General features: G+C 48.7%; 1 protein-coding gene across 6 annotated transcripts in view; it reads left to right on the top strand.

Moving 5' to 3' along the window:
• The window catches only part of IFT172 (intraflagellar transport 172), a 39,513-nt gene that overhangs the window by 14,959 nt on the left and 3,021 nt on the right, over window positions 1-21,533 (top strand). For 3 of the 6 annotated variants that reach the window (XM_075144657.1, XM_075144660.1, XM_075144661.1), the window contains 28 exons: window positions 1,366-1,533; window positions 1,901-2,037; window positions 2,880-2,987; window positions 3,522-3,606; window positions 3,941-4,033; window positions 4,361-4,438; window positions 4,824-5,072; window positions 6,926-7,004; window positions 7,404-7,524; window positions 7,917-8,061; window positions 8,136-8,225; window positions 8,651-8,748; window positions 9,639-9,774; window positions 9,854-9,970; window positions 10,560-10,702; window positions 11,865-11,958; window positions 12,206-12,270; window positions 12,398-12,578; window positions 13,113-13,222; window positions 13,677-13,806; window positions 14,428-14,526; window positions 14,884-14,993; window positions 15,495-15,561; window positions 15,856-15,942; window positions 17,862-17,978; window positions 18,443-18,553; window positions 19,353-19,472; window positions 20,872-20,967. In XM_075144657.1, coding sequence (XP_075000758.1) covers window positions 1,366-1,533; window positions 1,901-2,037; window positions 2,880-2,987; window positions 3,522-3,606; window positions 3,941-4,033; window positions 4,361-4,438; window positions 4,824-5,072; window positions 6,926-7,004; window positions 7,404-7,524; window positions 7,917-8,061; window positions 8,136-8,225; window positions 8,651-8,748; window positions 9,639-9,774; window positions 9,854-9,970; window positions 10,560-10,702; window positions 11,865-11,958; window positions 12,206-12,270; window positions 12,398-12,578; window positions 13,113-13,222; window positions 13,677-13,806; window positions 14,428-14,526; window positions 14,884-14,993; window positions 15,495-15,561; window positions 15,856-15,942; window positions 17,862-17,978; window positions 18,443-18,553; window positions 19,353-19,472; window positions 20,872-20,967 — 3,234 coding nt within the window. The remainder of the gene's footprint in view (window positions 1-1,365; window positions 1,534-1,900; window positions 2,038-2,879; window positions 2,988-3,521; window positions 3,607-3,940; window positions 4,034-4,360; window positions 4,439-4,823; window positions 5,073-6,925; window positions 7,005-7,403; window positions 7,525-7,916; window positions 8,062-8,135; window positions 8,226-8,650; window positions 8,749-9,638; window positions 9,775-9,853; window positions 9,971-10,559; window positions 10,703-11,864; window positions 11,959-12,205; window positions 12,271-12,397; window positions 12,579-13,112; window positions 13,223-13,676; window positions 13,807-14,427; window positions 14,527-14,883; window positions 14,994-15,494; window positions 15,562-15,855; window positions 15,943-17,861; window positions 17,979-18,442; window positions 18,554-19,352; window positions 19,473-20,871; window positions 20,968-21,533) is intronic. The other 3 variants (XM_075144658.1, XM_075144659.1, XR_012672832.1) reach the window with 3 other exon arrangements.

Consider the following 21,533-nt stretch of genomic DNA (forward strand, 5'->3'; position numbering starts at 1 on the left):
GAACAAGGACTCCTGCAAGTACTTTGTGATTCCAGAGAAGTAGAAGGAGCAGCCCAATGTGGATTTGCAAAAAATGTAATGCCTGCATCTGCGTTAGAGTGCCTCTCTAATCAAGACCCTCTTAACTCTCAGAAGGAGGATTGTTCCATGTCTACAGCTCTGTAGGTAGGACACTACTTACACTGCTTTCACATATCCATAAAAGTATCAGTCAAGAAAGACCTTCACTACAAAGGAGACTGAATCACTGCCAATAGCAAGGGCTTCTGTTTGGGCTCTGCTTCACTGATACTCTTCAGAAAGGTACTAACAGTGATTGCAGCCTGCACCAGATGAAACAGGCTTCTCTTTGTAAGTGATATGTACATTTCCTCAAGGCTGTATGTGTCCTATCATGTGAGAAGAGAGAGCTTTTTTATTTATTTTATATTTATTTCTGCAGTCTTGTTCAGTTTATATTTGGGTCCTCTAATTCCTCCTGTCTCGACAAGAGGCAGTGGCGTCATCAAGATTGCTGTTGCCTCTTTTGGCTCCTTTTCAGGCCTCTCAAGAAGCTATATAGGCAGCCCCTTCATTAGATACTGCCACCAGCCTAAATCAGACAGTACCATGATTCTCCTAAGCTATGTCTGTACATATTTCTCCAACCGGTTTGGTACAGACTGAAACAGGGACGTTCTTGTTCTCTTTTGACTGCTATGTCTTGAGACTAGCACAATTCTCTTTTCTTTTTCTCTTTCTCATCTTTGTTAGGTGAGGACAATTATGACAAGGAACAGGGACAGCCTAGGACTTTTAAGTTACAAGGCATCTTTTAAGTTACATACATCTTGGTTGTGCCATGTGTCAGGTTGCACCTTCCAAATTGTCAGGTTTGTTTCAGGGCAGTGTATTCTACAAACAAACACCCTCTCACCTTATTGGCAACAGTTCTGGCAATAGGACTCTACCTAGGATGGACAGTTCAGCCCAGAACTGCAAAGGAAGGCCCGTCTTGGTCCCGCAGTTTGTTTGCATGAAGGACTTAAGAGACCATTCTCCTGTTCAGCTCTGCAACTAAGAGGGAACTGAAGTAGCACAAGGCATATTCTGGTTTATATACTTATGTGCCTAGCAATAAGGAAGACAGGATTTGAGCATGCTACTTAAAATACTGCAAGGGTTACAAAAGGTCTTAAGTCTCGGATAGTAATGTGTGTAAATAGCAGTGTGGAAGTTTGGGCTACATATCTGGGAAAAAGTCTGATTCCTGGTTGGTAATATCTGTTTACAAAATGCTTGCTTAGATGTTCCTATCGTGTTCATGTGAGCTAGCAGCCCAGCCATGAGCCCAGCTGAGCCTTTTTCTCCTCTTCCCCCATACAGCTGCAGCTCTGTGACATTGAAAGCAGCACCAAGACTACCATTTTGAACTATTGCTCCTACGTGCAGTGGGTCCCAGGCAGTGATGTGGTGGTGGCTCAGAACAGAAACAGCCTCTGCATTTGGTATAACATTGATGCTCCAGAGCGAGTCACCATGTTTCCTCTGAAGGTAAAACTGTGGAGACTTTGATTACCTCCAGCAGTTTCTGTTACTTCTTGCTCACATGTGTGGGAATAGGGTAGTATTGCAGAAGGGAGACAGAAGGGAACTGCTAGTTTCTCCTGGACAAAATACAAGCTCATCTGTCAACTTTGTGGCAGGCATTTCTGGCAGAACTCAGAGACAGTTAATACAGCAAGGAGCTGCTCAGTGGCTTTTTCGTTCCCTCTGGTGAGATAAAGACGATGTCTGCTTGGTGTGAGCTCATTCAGCAGAACTTAAATCAGCAGAGCTGTTGCAGTGCTGTCCTCACATCCCTGTTACCCCACATACTTTAGGAGAACATGGGAGTGTTGATAGCTGGTACTCTTTCCAGGGGGATATTGTAGACTTGGAACGGAATGATGGAAAGACTGAAGTGATAGTATCTGAAGGGGTGAACACTGTGTCCTACACCCTGGACGAAGGCCTCATAGAGTTTGGAACTGCCGTTGATGATGGGGATTATCACAGGTAAGTGCTAGATACACCACATGGTGATGGCAAGTAGCCCACTTCACATAACAGACATCTGAGGGTCAGCAATCCATGAACTACAGCAGCACAGCTTTCCATACGGAGTTGAAGTTTAGGCTCTGAGCATGGTACTGGTACCAGGTCCGGCTATAATGTGCAGCAGAGTCCTTCAGGAGTGAATATTCACCTTCTTCATCCCAAGAGCTCTGTGGTTTCAAACTCTGTGACACAAGAGGCTGGCCAGTCTGGTCCCATTGACACTGACAGAAATTCACTGAAGGCAGTTTTCACTTAACTGTAGTGAATAAGTTTGTATTCTGTAGCAGCCAGATGTGAAGTGGTACTCAAGCGCTTTTGCTGCTGCCCCTCCAGGGATGGTGAAAGTGTCATGGAAACATTCAGGAGTTGTGCAGAGTAAAACTGGCTGCCTGCTGCCTGCAGTGATGGTAGCCACCTGGGCATGGCTGACATTGTTATAGGGCTTTAAAATTGACTGGGGAAGAAAATTTCACAGGTTCATAGCACTGATACCACTTGAGAGACTTTGCATCAGGGACTTACTTCAGACACTACACTTTGGACTTGCCCCCCACTGCTACAGCCTTCTGGTGACCATATGCCTCTAAGTACCTTAGCGCAGATAGGCATCACCTAGATCACTGAACTTTTCCCTGATGTGTCAGGCCCTGTGTTCTACAATCCTCTGCAGAACTGGTCACACACAGCTTGCTTTGTTTTCAGTGCAACTCTTGTTAGGAAGCTCCTGACTCAGCCTAGGATTTTCCTCAGAAAGCTTTTCTATTCTGTTACTGAAGGTCTGCAAATCTCTCTGTCTCAAGGGCTACTGCGTTTTTGGAGACACTGGAAATGTCCACAGAGACAGAAGCCATGTGGAAGACCCTGAGCAGACTGGCTTTGGAAGCTAGACAGCTGCATATTGCAGAGAGGTACAGGAAGGAGCTATAACATTTTTCTGGCTTAAACACTGTCTTTGCTGAATCCCTCACAGAGACCAGGATCTAACTAAAGATGTGACTTTTTGTGTGGCCTGGAAGATTCACTGCATCGGAGAATTAAGTGTTCTCTATTCCAGGCAATGACTTTGCCCTTTTATCCTAGACAGTAATGCTAGAACTGGGGACAGGAAGACATCAGTCTGTAGCATAAATTTTTGCTGATGGCAACCCAAAGCAGTATATAGCAAGGCTTCAAGGAGCTGACAGACATGGACAAGCTCAGCGGATCTCTGAAGCGTGGGGAGGTGAAGCATGGGCACTGGTCATGTCTGTGGCTTCTCCCATGGAGCAGGGCTAGAGGGCACATCTGAACATGGGTCTTGGCAAAATCCTTCTCCTGCAGCGGGGCTACGCCACCTCTCCAGCTTGCAGAGCTGGGTCTACTGCCCAGGTTCTGATTTTCTTTTTTTGGGCCAAAAGTGGGCAACAAAACCCAGTATTGACTAACTGCTTTGCTCTTTGCAGGTGCTTTGCAGCTCTGGGCAACATGGCAAAGGCTCGATTTCTGCACGAAACAAATACCATTGCTGACCAGGCAGCTCAAGAGCATGTGAGTCAAACATTTTCTGCTGTGCAGGGCAACTGCTTTCCTGTAAACACTTGTATACACATTATCTTCTGTGTCCATGCTCACCAGTATCCTGCTACAGACCCGGACCTGGTCGTGTAGAAACTGCTGACATAATCCTTCATCCACACCTGCCAGTTCCCTCTTCTGGCTAGCTATTTCATATTGCTCTCATCTTGTCACTTCTGTGATTCTTATTTGTCTTCTTCAGTTTCTGTAACGACACAGGCCCCACCTGCAATCACCTCCCATGTACCATTCCAGAGCCTGTTCTTTCACTCAACAAACTGCTTGAGCTAACTGATGTTGTCTGCAGGGTGGGGATGGTACAAACTACTATCTGGTGCGTGCCCGCTTGGCCATGCTAGACAAGAACTACAAGCTGGCAGAGATGATCTTCCTGGAACAAGTGAGTAAAGGAATAAGGAGCAGAAAAGGTCTCATTTATTTCTGAGCAAGGAGGTTTGTGCCCTGGTGTGAAGGAGAAAAGGAAGAGGTTGCATATTCCTGGGAGAAGAGTTTTTGCTCTGAAATAGAAGGAGATATTTCTTGTTCCAAGGTGTAGGATTGCCCTGAGGTGCACAAAGAGGGTGAGGGAGGATATATGTTCACGTAAAGGGGACGGTTCACTTTTTCATGTGTTTTCTACACATCTAACCCTGCCCACTGTGAGAGCTCAATGGCAATGTGTCTGCTAAATGGAACCTTCAGGCTGACACTTTGCTCTCTGACACAGAACGCCACAGAGGAGGCCATGGACATGTACCAGGAGCTGCACATGTGGGATGAATGCATTGTGGTTGCCGAGGCCAAGGTACAGAATATAGCCCACTGTACTGTGGGCTGGGCTTGCTTGATAAGTCTTCTGGTTAAGAGTCCATTCAAGGTCTGGGTTCTCTTCACGTGCCCTATCAGGACCTCACTTCTGCTTGGAGGGGCTCCAAGCAGAAAGGAAGGTTGCATTGATGTAAGCATGGACATGGGTGAATAGTGAGGGAGAAAAGCTACTAAGGCTTCAGAAAAGAATGGATGATGCAGTGGTGCACAGGGCTGGCACTATGCTTACTGCTAACTGCAGTTGCTTAGTTTAGCTGGGCAACAAGGAGTCTGGTGCCATGAACTAGCTGTTCAGAGCCTGCAGGATGCGCTGGACAACATCTTGCCTTGCCCAGATCAACCAATGCTGCATTTCTCAACAGGGACACCCGATGCTGGATAAGTTGCGCCGGGGTTACTACCAGTGGCTGCTAGATACCCAGCAGGAAGAGAAGGCTGGGGAGGTCCAAGAGGGACAGGGCGAGTACCTGGCAGCCATCAGCTTATACCTGCGGGCTGGGCTGCCAGCCAAAGCAGCACGGCTCGCCATGAGCAGGGATGAGCTCCTGAGCAATTCGGATGTCATCAACAGGGTCTCCACAGCACTGATCAGAGGAGAACTGTATGAACAGGTGAGTGGCCCACTCCATTGGGCTTTCTTCTTAGTGGCATCAAAGCTGTCCTCTGCATCTGTGAGATACAGGGGGACTGAGCTGGAAAGCAGCAGATGTAATTCTGTGTTGATAAATTTGCAGTTAACATTTCGGAGGAAATCCTAACTGCATCCATTATACACAAGTGAGGTCTAGAATTGCTGTTATTAGTGGGGAAAAAGATCACAACTCATTGGCAACATGTCTCTGAAACGTCATCTGAGTGTTCAGGAGCATTCAGTCAAGGAGGCCCTTGGGAAGGTAGGAACCAACAGGAAAGGAGTTGTGAATCGAACAGAACACTTGATATCACTGTGAAAATGTAGAGTGCTTCCTCATAGTAGAATAGAAAATGATAGTACAGCTTTCATATAAGCATAGTCTAAATGGAAAAGCTAAGGAAGAAAAACAAAGGAGGTTATGAAGACAGTCTGTAGAACCATGAATATCATAGAGGAGGGAAGTGATTATTCTCTGTGTCTAATAACACAAAAAAATTGGTAACTGCTTGTTACTAGGTGACAGTTTTAAAACAAAAGGGTGTTTTTCACACAGCACATAATCATGTTAATGTAAGAAAGCAGTGCTGAGTCTGACCAGTGTACAGCTTGGTATCCTGGCCAACAGTGGCCTCTTGCAGATGTTTAAGAAAGGAGTATAAAGAACAGAGCAGGCAAACGTAGAGTGATACTTCCCCTAGCGTACTTTCGTGGTTTCCAGCAGTTTGCAGACTATAGTGTGCCTGAACAGTTTCATTTTTATGTTTAAGAGCTCTTGATGGATTTAACTTCCATGAGTTTGTCAAATTATTGTTTGAACCATCTGTACTTTTTGATCTACAACATTGTCTATGAGCTACCCAGTTCAGTTATGTGTTGTGTGAAAAAAACCACTGATTTTTGCTGGCCTATTTTATATGCCCTGCTTAAATTACATTTCTCCAGTCTCATTTTACCTTCGGCATTTTCTGACCATTTCATTTTGACCCAAGAGAATTTTGTGCTTTTCCAAACCTGTCACCTTTTCTTAAGCCTTCAGTTGAAAGGGTAACTGTGGAACTCATTGCTGCCAGATGTTTTATTACCAAAAGTATAAATGGTCCAAAAGTGATGAGACAAATCATGGAGGTAGAGTCTGTCAAAAACCATTAAATATGATGATGTGAGGGCATCATGACACAAACTCAGGAAGCTTCTACAATGCTTGTCAGAGATGCATAGACATAATGGAGGAAAGACTGGTGTATACTTGCTCTGTTCTTACAATCTTTCTCTTGACATGTTTTTTGCCACCATTCAAATACTGAAGGGAATGAATCTTTGGTCTGTCAGGATGGCCTTTCTGATATTATGTTCTAAGTTCTACAAGCTTTGAGCCTCATCCCACCTTGTTGGCTGCCACCCTTTCCTAGAGGGTAAAAACCTCCTGCTGCAAGAGGCTGAGCTTCCCCCTTCACTACTGACGCTCAGGGCTCCCGTGTGATCATCTGCATAGCGGAGCTCCTAGGGGCCGTGGTCATAGAAAAGGCTGTTGCTGCACCAGCCACTGTGCAGAGAAGGGAAGTTGTCTCAAAAACTCTTATCTTGTTAGAAGATGGTACCCCAGAAAAACACTTGGGGTATGTCGATCAGCAGAGAGGACAATGGTCTCAGCACATGCGGTCTTTCCTAGAAGTTCCCTTTAACCTCATGCTCTTGGTTAGTGGGGAAGGTATAGCTGATGGAGAAGTCTGCATGACAGGACTGACAAGCTCTGTACGTGGGGCTGGTAGGGTACATGATGGTGTGGGGAAATAATGGCTCTGGAAACTGGCAGCTTGTATTTGTCATTAGGCTGGAGACCTGTTCGAGAAGGTCGGGAACCCACAGAAGGCTCTGGAGTGCTATTGCAAGGGCAGTGCCTTCCTGAAAGGTACTGTGCTAAATATATTCCTCCCCCATCCATTCCCAGCAGGAGCCTGGGTACTCTAGCCTGGTGGCAACATGAGCTATTGCCCTGGAGCCCAGAGATGCCTAGATGCTCTGAAGCTTCCATGTATCATCTCATTCAATGTATGTATTTTCATATAGTTGTACCTGCACACACAGTCCCAGAACAGGATCCTTTTCCCAAGGCCTTGATCACGCTGACTGCACCAGCATGGATTTGTTCCAGCTCTCCATAGGGTCCAGATTGCTGGGTAGCCCGTTGGAGCTGGAGTGGGTTAGACAGTCACCGTTCCCCTCCCTCTACGCCCCTCCAAGGCCCACGTTCGCCTCAGTTCTGCTTCCATTCTGGATTCAGCGTAACAGCTATCATGTCCCCTTACAGCAGTGGAGCTGGCTCGCCTGGCATTTCCCGCAGAAGTTGTGAAGCTGGAAGAAGCCTGGGGAGACCATCTGGTGCAGCAGAAACAGCTGGATGCTGCTATTAACCATTACATCGAAGCCAGGTGGGGGCAGGTGATGGCTGTATGACCAGCAGCAGTATAACCTGGACAGCTATGAAGCTGATACGGTTTGCTTAAATCATCAGGGGGTTTTGCCTGAATAAGCCCCCTTGACTCCACTTTGCCAGTGCCCCTGGTGCTTATGTGCAGTCTCTGGTGGCCCTGACCATGGATGCCTTCCCACATCTCTCCCAAGATCTTTCAGCCCTGATTATTCTTCCCTGCTGTCCTAGTTCTTCATTCTTTCCCCTTAGCTTTACCAGTTATTCAGATCCTTTTGCTGCTCTAACCCGGGAAGAAGAATCAAGCAGCAGACCACTTTGGTCTCCCTGGGTTAGCTCAGCTGGAGGAGACGGCTGCTGGCTGGGTGTGAAGAGTTATGGTTTTGATGCTAGGTGCTCGATTAAGGCCATTGAGGCAGCTTTGGGAGCCCGGCAGTGGAAGAAGGCCATCTACATTTTGGACTTGCAGGAGAAACAGACAGCAGCCAAATATTACCTCAAGATTGCCCAGCACTATGCAGCTTTACAGGAGTATCAGGTGAGGCCACAGACCACAATCATTGCTGCTCTTTGTGTCCCTTGGGACTGCTGAGTATGGTCATTTCTCTATAGGTTGCAGAGGAGCTGTACATCAAAGGAGACCAGACCAAGGATGCCATTGACATGTACACACAGGCTGGGCTCTGGGAACAGGCTCACAAGGTAGGGTCAGAAGCCAAAGCTTCTGGGGACCTCACCCCACTTGGTGAAATGTCTTTCATCAGAAGGTGGTGGTGCCTTGTGCACCAACACCTGATCAACAAGCACTCTTCCCAAAGGATGCAAGCAGGACAATGAGTAGCCAGCAGGAAGTCAGTCCCTGGTATTCACATCCTGTCTGTGCCCTTCTTTACTTCAGCAGCCCCATGTGGGTGCACCTGTGACACAAATAGCATGCTCCAAGGGGTTTGGTCCTGTGTGCTTTGATTACAGTGACAAATGACTACCCATTCTCTGCAGAGCATATAGCATGTATACCTGTTTGTAATGGGAAGGAAATTGGTTTTCCCCTTCTCCTTCACTACCATGTATCAAGAAATTGGTGTGCAGTGTGCTCTAGTTTCTCCCATGTGTGTTCCTTTTGGCAGCTGGCAATCAAGTGTATGAGTCAGGAAGACGTGTCTGTGCTGTATATAACCCAAGCCCAAGAGATGGAGAAGCAGGGCAAGTACAAAGAAGCAGAGAGGTGAGCATCTTCCTTGGTACTAGTCCAAGACAGCCCTGAAACAATGACTGTCACAAGGAGGAGCCCTTTCCTGGGGTGGGAGTAGAGTTTGGGACTAGGGTTTGGAAAGGTCAGAGCTACTGTCTCCACACATGGAGACCTCAGGCTGATATTTCAGAGTTCATAGGAAGAGAAGTCAGTGACTGTTAATGTATCTTTGTCCACCAGGACAGAAAGGAGGTCCAGGTGGGGTGCAGCTGTCTCATGTAGCAGAGGAAATACGGCAAGGCTTTTCCCCACTGCAGAGTGCTACATCTGATCTGTCATGGTCAGCTGAGGATAAGATATGAAAAGTGGAGTGTTGCCCATCCAGGTTACTAATGTTGTCAGTTCTAGATTAATAACAACACAGTAAGGTTAGTAGGTTTAGGGACAAACACAGCTGTGTATCTGATGCCATGGTACCTGATCTCAAGGATGCCCAGTACATGAAAGGGGGCATTACAGCTGGTGAGGTCACATTTTAGGGTGAGGGTTTAATCTTTTTGCTGGCCTATATGAGTAAGTTGAGCTGACGTTGTTATGTTACCATCCCAGCAGGACTGACAGCCTCAGGCTGGAGGCCGAGATGAGAATAGGTCACAGAAGGCCAGAGTCTACCTCCAAGTCAGAACTCAGGGTGACAAGTAGGATGGAGGGAATAACTTTGCCCTGCGGCAGCTGATGGTGGCATAACAGAAGGCTCTATCTAAGCAGCGTTCAGCCTTGCAGCCCACAACAGTCCTGCTGCACACCAGTCATGCCTTTTGGCAGTGTGTCCAGGACCTGGTTCCAGCTGGGCAGGATGCAGAGAGACTGCAGGGACTGGTCATGTCCTTGGCTGAGCCACCTGAATGTGTTTGTGTTCCCAGGCTGTACATCACTGTGAATGAACCTGATTTGGCCATCACCATGTACAAGAAGTGTAAGATGTATGATGAGATGGTTTGCCTAGTGGCCAAGTACCACAAGGACTTACTCAGCGATACCCATCTGCACCTGGGCAAGGTGAGTGCATCTCATGGCAGGGGATCAACTAGGCCAAGCAGGGACAAGAGTGTCACTAACTCTTTGCCTCTAATTGCAGGAGCTGGAGGCAGAGGGACGCTTACAGGAGGCTGAGTACCATTACCTAGAAGCTAAGGATTGGAAGGCCACAGTAAACATGTACAGAGTGAATGACATGTGGGAGGAAGCTTACAGGGTAATAATCACTTCACAGCTATCCCACTGTGCAGGATCAGGCTTTGACTGCAGGACCCTGACAGGAACTGCTCTGTCTCTATTCACTGCAAAATTTGAAGACTTGGCATACACTACCTAGCTTCGGCATGTGGCACAGCACTGGAGGCCCTTGTGCCTGCTGCTCTGCAGCATTGCACCGCAAAAGCAGGGCTTGACCCCTAGCCACTCTGCAGCACTGCCTGCCTCCAGGCTCTGCTCTGCTCCTAACCACTGCACCGTGTTGTAGGTATTGCTCCGCCCATAGCCACTCCGTAGCAGCCCCCCACAACACTGCTTCCCTCCAGTGTGGACACAGATTGCCCCGGGTCACTTCTGCTGACCTAACAGTATGGGCCATGCTGAGGGGGCAGCAGCCTCTTCTCTGCTCTGCCCTGTAAGCCTTTGTCTCCCCAGTCCAGTGGTGGCTACAGAAGGGTTCCTCAGGAGAGAACAGTTGTTTTTGGTGCTCCCTCATGACAACAGACATGATGTGAGAGGGGAGTCCTGGCTCAGCCTGCTGAATACAAAATGGATGCATTGGGCTCTTCCGCTTTCTTTTCTTTGGATAGGTGGCCAAGGCACATGGGGGAGCAAACTCCTATAAGCACGTGGCCTATATGTGGGCAAAGAGCCTGGGTGGAGAGGCAGCTGTGAAACTTCTCAGTAAATTCGGACTTCTGGAGATGGCCATTGACCATGCAGCAGATAGCGGGTAAGCAGGTCCATCAGCCCAGCACTTCCCTCCCATCTGCCTGAGAAAAAAGGAGTGGCCCAAGATATCTGTATGCACGTGATAGCTGCAGGTCCAGGATATGGCATGTCCAGCTCTGGAACCCTCAGCACAGGACAGACATGGACCTGTTGGAGTGGGTCTAGAGGAGGCCACGAAAATGATCAGGGTGATGGAATGCCTCTCCTATGAGGAAAGGCTGAGAGAGTTGGGGTTGTTCAGCCTGGAGAAGAGAAGGCTTTGGAGAGACCTTATTGCAGCCTTTCAGTACTTAAAGGGGCTTATCAGAAAGATGGGGACCGGCTTTTTAGCAGGGCCTGTTGCGACAGGGTAATGGTTTTAAACTAAAAGAGGGTAGATTTAGACTAGATATAAGGAAGAAGTTTTTTACAATGAGGGTGGTGAAACACTGGCACAGGTTGCCCAGAGAGGCGGTGGATGCCCCATCCCTGGAAACATTCAAGGTCAGGGTGGACGGGGCTCTGAGCAACCTGATCTGGCTGAAGATGTCCCTGCCCACGGGGATGACCTTTAAAGGTCCCTTCCAATCCAAAGTATTCTATAATTCTATGATTCTATGTCTTCCTCCCCGCCCCCACCTGTACTTCTTCACACGGGCATTCCGCTTCCTTGACACATCCCACTTCTTGTCCACCTGTTAATCTCTCAAATGTCGAGTCAGAGCTGGGCTGGCAAAAGCAGTTTGCCCGTTAGCCTCAGCAGGGGGGCCTTGTGAGAACCTCCGAACACGGGAGGAGGTATTCCTCATGTCACCATAAGTGACTGCCTGCCAGAAGAGTTTTGGCCCCATCTGACTGCACTGCCATCCACTGCTGCTCTCCCCCAGCTCTCCCACATAGCTAGGCTCTTGGGAGTCTTGGGATCTCCCCTTAAGGTTGAACCAAGGGCCTCTGACACTAACAGCAAGTGTGAAGGAGCTGAATTTCCTTAGTGGGGGCTCTAAAAGCTCCTGTTCTCTGGTCAGGAACAGGAGGAATGGGTAGTGCCCATTCACTTGGGACCCTCTGTATTCCCGTCTCTCCTCGCCCAGTGTCTTGTGCTCTACTTGATGTCTTGCTCTTGATGAAGGCATGCCCTCATAGCACATAGTCCTGCTCTCACCCCATTTTCTCTTTCGTTGCAGGGTCTTTGAATTTGCTTTTGAACTGGCCCGCCTCTCCATGAAGCAGAAGATGCCAGAGATCCACTTAAAGCATGCCATGTTCCTAGAAGATGAGGTAATTTTACCCCCTGGAATAGGTGGGAGTTCCTGGTCACTCAGGTAATTGAACAATTCTCCTTAAGGACTGCTGCAGCAGGCTGTTTTATGACTGCAGTCACTGTTCACCCAAAAGGCTCCACGATTACAGCCCCAAGCTTCCACACACATCTTTGTTTCATAAATCCTCTCTGCCTTAGTGGAGGACGTCATGCGATGATATCAGGGCAGGAAGGCATGCCAGCAAATTCTTTCTTCTCTCCTAGGGCAAATTTGAAGAGGCTGAAGCGGAATTTATTAAAGCTGGGAAACCCAAGGAGGCAGTGCTGATGTATGTATCCTTCCCCATCCTGGCCTGCTGCATCTCCTCTCCCCGTATGATGCCAGCCTGGTTGCTTCTCCAGCATTGGTCTGCTCCTTGCTGTCCCTCTTGTTACATCTCATGTTGATTCCCCTAGGCTTGTGCATAATCAGAACTGGGATGCTGCACAGCGTGTAGCTGAGGCTCATGACCCAGACAGCGTGGCTGATGTGCTTGTGGGACAGGCACGTTTTGCCTTTGAGCAGAGAGAGTTCCAGAAAGCAGAGGCCTTCCTCCTGCGAGCACAGAGACCTGAGCTGGCAATAAAGTACTACAAGGTGAGCGTAGTCTGTAGCAACATTATTGCGTTCCTCACTGGTCAAGAACCCAGTTTGGATGGAGGAGGAGCGAAATCCATCTCCCAGCTCTCCCTGTCAGCTTAGTAGCCAAAGAGAAACCATTTACTCAGGTGGTTCCTAGTAGAACTTAATTCTGGCCTGCTCTTAGAAGGCTGAACCGGTAGAGATCTCACAGCATAGCTTAGGTCTCTCACAGCTCTGGGAGGACGTATCCCGCCAGAAGGCTATGGGCGGTCCTCAGGGGTAACACAGGTGGGTGCATGCAGGGACTGTAAGTGCCCATTCCACAGAGGTAGCTAGGATGGATGAGCACTTTCCCCTGAGGTAGCCTGGGCGAATGGATAGACATAGGTACCATTTGGGGGGAAGAAAGAATTGGATGGTGCTGCTGTGGTTGTTTCTTCCAGTGGGTCCTCTGGCAAGATGACACGAGAGGCTAGATGTGTGATGCCAGGAGTGTGGGGGATCCTGGTGAACTGGTGGAAATTTCTGCTCCCTGTTGTGCTTGTGCAGGAGGCTGGCATGTGGAGCGAGGCCCTGCGGATCTGCAAGGAATACGTGCCTAGTCGGCTAGAAGAGTTACAGGAGGAGTGCAGCAGGGAGGCTGCCAAGAAGGGCTCCAGGTAAGGAATGCTGTGGTCAGGCTGCAGGGAACAGACAGGTAGCTCTTCCCCTAGGCCATGCTGATGTCTTGCAGAGATAGCCTGACCGGATCCCTGACATCCAGTTGTTTCCTTCTTGAGGACTCTGGACTTCTTCCTGCATAGGTTTCCTAACGTCCTTCCTCCCTGCTCTGGGAGACTCCAGGTTTATTTTTGCCATCCAAGATCTCCCAGATGTCTTCTTGCCACTTACAGATCTCCCAGGTCTCCTGTACCACCAGTGCATCTCCCCACGGTCCTTAATCAATTATCTCCCCAGCATTGGCTGTGAGCATTCCTTGTCACACACTCAGCCCCCTCTGAGGTCCCTGACTTACCTCTGCTCTGCACCTCCCTGCCTATGCCCCACACACTGTCTACAGGATCTCTGTGGCAGCATCCCAGCCTTGCTCACAGCCTGCATTCCTCCCTGCAGAGGAACAGAAGGGCTGCTGGAGCAGGCACGGGAGTGGGAGCAGGCTGGGGAATACGCCAGGGCAGTGGACTGCTATCTGAAGGTGCGGGATCCCAGCAACAGTGTCGTGATGGAGAAGTGCTTGCTTAAGGTACAGTCAAGGGCTACAATTCCCTTCATCTACTCTGCTGTCTAGGAGGTCTCCCACACCTGCAGTGCATCCCAGAGATACCTCAATCACTGCAGGGCACAAGAGAGGATCTGCAGGCTCCAGTGACTGCAGGGTCTGAAAGCCTTCATGGCCATTCTCTTGAGCCATGAAGGGCTGTGTGCTTATCCTGCACTGTGCTGACATCCTTGCTCTGGCACCACTTCCAGCAGCATGCCAGTGTCTTTGTGCCCATATCTCCATGCACTGAAGAGCTGGACTTTATGATTTAGACCTTGGCTAGATGAGCATCCTTTCTTCTTCTCCTGGTCCCTGTCCACCAGCCTTTGGGTTGTGTTCTTGTTCATACTTTTCACTCGTACCTGTGCCCTCGTACCAGCTTCAACAACAATTATGTCCTTGTCTGATCTTCTCCCATGTGTGAAAAGTAGCTGGGCTTTGCTTCTCTAAATTGCTGAAGTGTGTTGTCATTTCTTCTCCCCTTCCCCCATAGTTCAAGCGCTCCTGACTCTCAGTCTTTTAGCTAGGATTGAGCTCTTCCGAGCTTCATCCCTCTCTTGAACAGCTCTTATCACTTGTGCTACTGACAATTTCTCTTCACAGGCTGCCGAGTTGGCCATTAAATTCTTGAGTCAGTCACAGAGCATGGAGGTGACGCGGACGGTGGCTCCTCAGCTGGTGGCCATGAAGAAATACAGTGCGGTGAGGGCTGGCTCCTGCCCCCAGACTACTGAAGAAGCAGTGACATAGGAAGGGAGAGCTCTACCCAAGAGAAGGAGGCCAAGTCACATCCTGGGGTGATGGGTGGATGGCCCTAACCAGAGTCAGGCAGCACAGAGTCCTCAAGGAGGAAGAAGGAGGGGAAGGGATAAAGTCCTGGAATAGTGTGAGAGAGCCAGGCCTCGGGAGGAGGCAGGACGCAGAGAAGGGGGTTATCGTTTGGGAAGAGACTTTCTGTTGTTGCTGTGTGCTGGTCACTTCCAACAGCACCAGCTCCAGCCTGGGCTGCAGGGTGCCTTTGGGGTTTCATCTCCTATGGGACTGTCTCTGGCCTTGCAGGCAGCTGAACTCTACCTCAACTTGGACCTCATCCAAGAAGCTATTGATGTCTTCATTGAAGGGGAGGAATGGAGCAAAGCCAAGCGCATCGCTAAGGAGTTGGACCCCAGGTATGCCCTGAATTTCGCGAACTATACTCTCCCTGTTCCCTCTCCCACCCCCAGATGATCCCTTGTCCTGTCCTGTCCTGCTGCCCCCAGAGTTCCCTGGATTCTCCCCACAGTGGCCTTCCCAGGCCTGACAGGGCACATTCTCCACAGCCCTTCCCAAGCCATTTACCATCCTGACACTTTTCTGTTTCCACACATCCCATGGAAATCGTTATCCCCTTTTGTCCCATCCCTATCCCTATCTCCTCTTCCCTTGGCATAATCCTGTGCATGCATTTCCTCTGAAAGTCCTGTGATCCCTTTCTCTCTTCACACATCCTATTGCAAAGAGCTGCCTAGACCCTTTCCTTCCCCTTCTACCTATGCTCCCAGCAGCAGGCCAGAAAGATGTGGCACAGCTGTAAGTCCTCTTTTTCCCAAAGCAGGCAAAGTTGAATTCAGCCTCTGCACTGATGCAAGTCACTATTAGTCTTGCTGCCTATTAAGATTCTTTCTGCCTAGTAGGTCAGAGGAGTATGTGGACCAGCGTTACAAGGAGTATTTAAAGAACCAAGGAAAGGTAGATTCGGTACGTATTTGGGATGTCTCACAGGCTAGGGAGTAATGTCAGGATCTGTGCAGATCCTTGGGACCTTTCTCATGGGGCTTTTGCCTGAATATGCCCACAGATTAGGAGTCTGTATGTGCCTATGAGTCATGGTTTCTGCATACCAGCTGGGTCACACTGGATCTCTTCTTCTATACCATAGAAAGGGAGGGACTGTGTGTATGTGAAGAAAAGACCTGGGCGGGCTGATGGCTGCCTTGACGCTGGTAGGAAACCTTGCCTGCACAGTGAATTTATGGTTGTTTCCATCCCCAGCTGGTGGGAATAGATGTCGTAGCTGCTTTGGATATGTATGCAGAGAAAGAGCAATGGGAGAAGTGCCTGGAGGTAGCAGCTAAGCAGGTGAGTGGCTGTGTGAGCCCTCAGGAGACAGACATGGGTCCTGGCTCTCTGAAGCGGGGGCGGCAGGAATGAGTGGGCAGGGCAAAGCAGTCATTTCTGTGGGGAGCACGGGGGGTCACTGCAGCAGCTCAAAAAACACCTCTTCACTGTCCCATCTTGGCCAATCAGGCCTAGCAGGGACGCATTAGAATGCAGAAGTATATTGGGTCTAAATTTTGTGATTAATGGAGCATTGGAAAAAGCTAAATTAGTTGTTTGGGCTGGAAGTAATTGGTACCATGGAAACAAAGAGACTTGTAAAAGAAAGCCTTCTTTCTACATGTTCTTTAGAGGCCTGGTGTCAGTAGAAATGAGACATCCTTGTCGTGAAAGCAAATTTTACATTTTTTCATTTTTACTAAATTTACTTAAAACTAGCAAATTACCTCAGCAGAGTAATAAAAATGGAGAAAAGCAAAATGAAACTGTTTTACAGTGCTATTCCAATGCAGTAACAGGAGGAGAAAGCTCTAGATTACCAGGATCTACTTTGAGGGTTTGTCTGTATTCAGTGGTTATTGGTTATTGGTTATTGATTGGTTATTGATTCAATGGTTATTGATAAAGGAGCTAAACTAAGGGCAGGTGTTGATTCTTTGAAGTGAGGCATTGCTTCAGATCAAGTACCAGGGCAGCCCCTGGCAACTGAGTCTGCAGTTAGTGGAGACATCACAGCTGATGACTCAGGCAAACACTGATAACTTGGACAAGCACTGGTAATGTGGGGTTTTTTATAACTTCGTTTCTAATGCAGTAACCTGAGTTTGGGCTCTACTACACTAAACTTGATTTCTCTTTGACTCGGGCTTCTCTGGTGATATGAATGGTCTTTGTTGTAGTAGTTGTTATCTTGGATACGTCTGTGCTGATGTTCTAATTATCAGGAGATACCAGTGTTGATCTTCTTCCATAAAGAATAACTTCACACTCAATTGAATGGTAAAGGCTTAATCTGTTTTATTGTCAGCCAGGCACAACACTACCACATTTAGTCCAAGATGATGTTAGTCTGTTTATGCCTCTAAGAGAGTATTAGCACAACCTTGCTCCATGACCAGTGCAGAATTTCATGACTTTTGACTCAGCTGTTCTACAGTGATTATACAGGAAAAAAGTTACATTTATCAAAACAGGTCATATACCAGACTTAATCTGTATCCCAAACTGTCCTGTACCTAGTGTTTCACCAGCATCTACATCTGGGTGTTCAAGTTCTAGACATTGAGACACTGGTCTCTCTTGTGCTCAATAAGCTTGTTTCCATTGCTCATTTTTTTGACAGGATTGCACATTTTATGCCATCTTCTTCATCTCATTACTATATTTAAGCCTGTGGGAAACAGGTCTTTCCTCAGTTGAATTTCTGTAAGGCCGACTACAGTCAGTCCTCAGCAAAGTGTTTAGGGAATCAGCACTCCAAGGAGGCCTCCTGTCCCAGAGATCTGACAGCATTTGAATAAGGGACTAGAGCAGTCTTGCAAATCATGAATATCTTCAGTCCACAAAGTGTTTTGATTCATTCTTTCATTAGACTACGGACTGGTTTACAATTGGTACCTGTGGTGCCACATTGTGGAGATACTGCATCCTTTAGGTATTTGGCAGTATTCCTTTGGCAAGCGGTGAACAGCTGAAAAACAGTTTTATTTCCATGTGTGGAAGGATCAGCATAGCATCAGCTAGTCGGGATTAGAGGTATCAAGTGGGGCCCAAATCAAAAACCAGGTCTGCTGTGTGCAGTCTGTCTCTGTCTAATTAGCTGGTCTCGCCCTTCAGGACTCAGGTGTATGGGGGTGTGTACGTGTATCTGAAACTGTCCCCGAGAGACAGGTGGTCAGTTCATGAATCTTACGCTACTGCTTTCTGTGTTCCTTCTCCAGAACTATAAAGTCTTGCACAAGTATGTCGCTCTGTATGCAACCCACCTCATCCGGGAGGGCAGCTGGGACAAAGCCCTGAGCCTGTATGTCCACCATGGAGCACCTGCCAACCCACAGGTAATTAAGACAGCCCAGTATGAGTTGCCAGAGTGTGCTGTGATCTGCTACATAAGTCAGGCTTCGAGTCCAGAACTGGGATTGCCAGGTGTTCAACATGTCCAAGCCACTTCAACCCTTCTGTGGATTCTTCCAGAGGCTCTTCAGCTAGAGGACTAAAGGCAATCTCCTGGCCTATTCTCCACGGGGAAGGAGCAGGGGGGAGTTGAGTATTTGTGTTTGTTTTGAACACCTTAACCACCAAGTCCAGAATAAAATGAACCACGTTTGCTTCTCTGAGAGCACTGGCTGCAGGAAGCATTCTTCTCCATTTCCCCGTGCAACCAGTGATCTGCAGCAGTGTGCTCCAGGAGCCTGTGTGCAGGGCTGCCGTCCCCTCAGCCTGTGCTTGACAGCAGGAGAGCTCCAGACTTTTGCTGACTCCCCATCTGGCTCCCTCAAGATTTCTCTCCTTTTTGTTGCAGAATTTCAACATTTACAAGCGTCTCTTTGTGGAGATGGTGAACGCGTCTGGCATGAATTGTGCCGAGGCCTACTCCAGCTGGGCTGACCTGCGTGATGTTCTCTTCCATCTGGTGAGTATGGGCCGTGGCCACCACCGCCTGTTAAACTCCAACACCCTGGTGGCCCCTAGCAGGGGAGAAAGAAGAACCAGTCTCTAGCCAGGTGACATGGGCAGTATTTGTAGAACACAAGTTGAGGGGAAATGGGGAAATGTTCACAATGTGGACAGTAGAACAACAGGATCCTGTGAAGTGGACATGCTGGGCAAGAGAAGTCAGGGAAGAAGATGACCTTGCACTCAAGGCCAAATCCTAGAGGTGGACATTGGCACTTGCAGAGCTCAGTGTCACTGCTACATGGGAGCCTATCACAGCATGCCCACTTTTTGTCCTACAACCATATTCAGCAGCCTGGGCGGGGCAAGGATCTGGGAAAAGCACAGGACTACTGAGCCTGGAAAATGAGAGTCCTCCCCATCTCCCCAGAGATGCTTAGAGCCTTCTGCTCCTTCTTCCCTGTCCCAAAATACCTCAGTCAGAGCTCATGATTGCTTCTTCTCTGTTTCTGTCCTACAAATACCCACCTCTAGCACAAACGAAATCCACAAATCCCCCTTTGTCCATCCAAACTCACCCCTGCTTCCAGTGCTGTCTGTTGTTGCAGTACTGTTGGCTCTCCCCTTCGCCCACAGCCTCTTCCCTTCAGCACTCTATAGGACCCAGAGCACCCAAGGCTCAGCCCTTTTGAAGTCCCCAGAGGAACCTGGATATTTCAGATCCTTCTCTCTCCCCACTTTTCCCTGGACTCAAGTGGATGTAGAGTGCCCTTGTCCTCTCACGTTTTCAATTACTCTCCTTTTCTCTTCTTCAGTGTGAAAACTTAGTGAAGTCAAGTGAGGCAAACACTCCAGCACATGAAGAGTTTGAAACGATGCTGCTGATCTCTCACTACTATGCCACCCGCTCCGCTGCTCAGGGCGTGAAGCAACTGGTAACGTTTTTGAAGTTCCTTTGCCAGGTCATCACCCTAAGTGCAGAACCCTGTGGGGACGTGCAGGTTCAGGGCTATCCGTAGTTCACTATTGCACTTCATGGATCACTTACACATCATGGATGCATGAGAATGGGACTATAGTGATCTGGGAGCCCACCACCAGCAGGTGGAACTAGAGATAGTCTTCTCTGACTTCTTATAGTGCGACCTGCCCCCAGCCACTGAGGCTGAGATGTAAACCAGTGGAAAGCTGATCCATATGCTTGGCCTTCCCAAGAGAGGCATTGCTTCCTCTTCAGCTGTCCTGGGCTGTTAGAGCTGCTGGGTTTCACACATGGTCTTGAGAGCAGATTGGCTTTGCACAGGGATTTGGGAGCTCAGGGGCCTGTGTGCTGGGCCTCTTGGGTGGCTTTGAGAGCTCATGAGCCTGGATACCAGGCCTCACAAGGCACGGTGAGTATTTTTGAGTCTTAATGTGCATTGAGATTTGTTCTGGGCCACGATATATAGCAGAGTCCCTGCTGAAGTCTTGATCCATATGAGATTGTGGAATTGTGATAGAGCTCTGTATGAGTGTGGGACTGGAGCTGTGACAGAGCAGGCTGTGAAAAAGAAAGGTTGCCACAACTAGGACCCCAGTAAAAGTCATAGGGGAGACTGGGGCTTCCCCGTGGCTGTGTGTGTAGATGTTGGGGGTCCAGAGACATGTCGGACAGAAAGAGCAAAGTCTGATGTCTTGGAAACCTGTACAGACCCACACCATTGTGGAATGTTGAGGTGTTGGGTAGTCTATTTGAGAGGGAGGGGTGGCCTTCCCAGTTCTAGTGTGATGAGAACCTATCTGGCAAGCAGAAAAATGAAATCTCCCTTGAATTCCTCACCCCCGCTCCCAAAATTCTTACGTGATTGAATACAAGCAGCAGCTTACTGTGACTGTGGCTGAACACCGGAACAGGTTTCTTGGAGAGGTTGGAGAGTCTCCATCGCTTGAGATACTCAAAACCTGACCAGACATGTTCCTGAACAACCTGCTGTAGCTGACTCTGCTTTGAACAGGGCGGGGGGGTGGACTAAGCGGTCACCAGAGATCCCTTCCAACCTGAACTATTCTGTGACTCAAACGGGAGGAGTTTGGGTGTGGCTTCTAGTAAAAAATAACAAGGTTTGTAAAGCAGAACTTCATCTTCAGTTGACAGTCCTCCTGTGTGTTCACATAGTGAGAGTACTTAGGGTCAGGATGGAAGTTTTTAACCTTTGTTTGTTAGACAAACATGTCGGGAATACGTGGGTGCAGAGTCCCTGCCATGAGTCTGGGGCAGTATGATCTCATGAGATCCCTTCTGACCCAATTTTTCTGTGCTGATTGGGGTGGCTTTACTGTCCCCTGTGTCTGCAGGACACTGTGGCTGCCCAGCTGTCCATTTCCCTGCTGCGCCATACTGAGCTCCTCCCTGCAGACAAGGCTTTCTATGAAGCTGGCATAGCTGCCAAGGTAAGAGCTATCTGCCACCAGAGCAGCTAAGGAGGTGGAGGACCCTGGGCTTAGGGATTTTCAACTTTTATCTTCCCCTGTCCTCCCCTAGCTGCACTGGTAGACCAGTAGCCAGACACTGGCATTGGAGGTTTTACCTCAAACACGTTGCCAGCCTCTGCATTTTGTCATGGAAAGGCAGTAGGTAGTGGGAGGGCAGACCTGAGCTAGCAAGGGGACATGAGCTGCAGACCCAGGGGGTGGGCCAGAGGCCACATTATGCTGCATGGCTCTGTAAGTATAGATTCAGGGCTCCTAACTGGTCTGCCTTGCTCTGGGTCACCTGTGTTACCTTATTCCTGAGACTACAGGCTCTGACCGCCTGCCCAGACGCAATGAGACATGGCAAGCATAGCAGCATGTTCTCACTGTCTGATGCTGGCTGTGCAATAATGCCCAACTCCGGCTTGTGGGACAGCCTGTGGCTACTGGGCTGGTTGTCCCAGTGGTTGCCTGTGAAGCAGTACTCAGGGATGGTGAGCCGGGATGTGCGCTCTCCTTCTCCATTACCCGTGCTGCAAATGGGA

Source organism: Calonectris borealis, chromosome 3 (assembly GCF_964195595.1).
Source record: "Calonectris borealis chromosome 3, bCalBor7.hap1.2, whole genome shotgun sequence".
NCBI classification, from domain to species: Eukaryota; Metazoa; Chordata; class Aves; order Procellariiformes; family Procellariidae; genus Calonectris; species Calonectris borealis.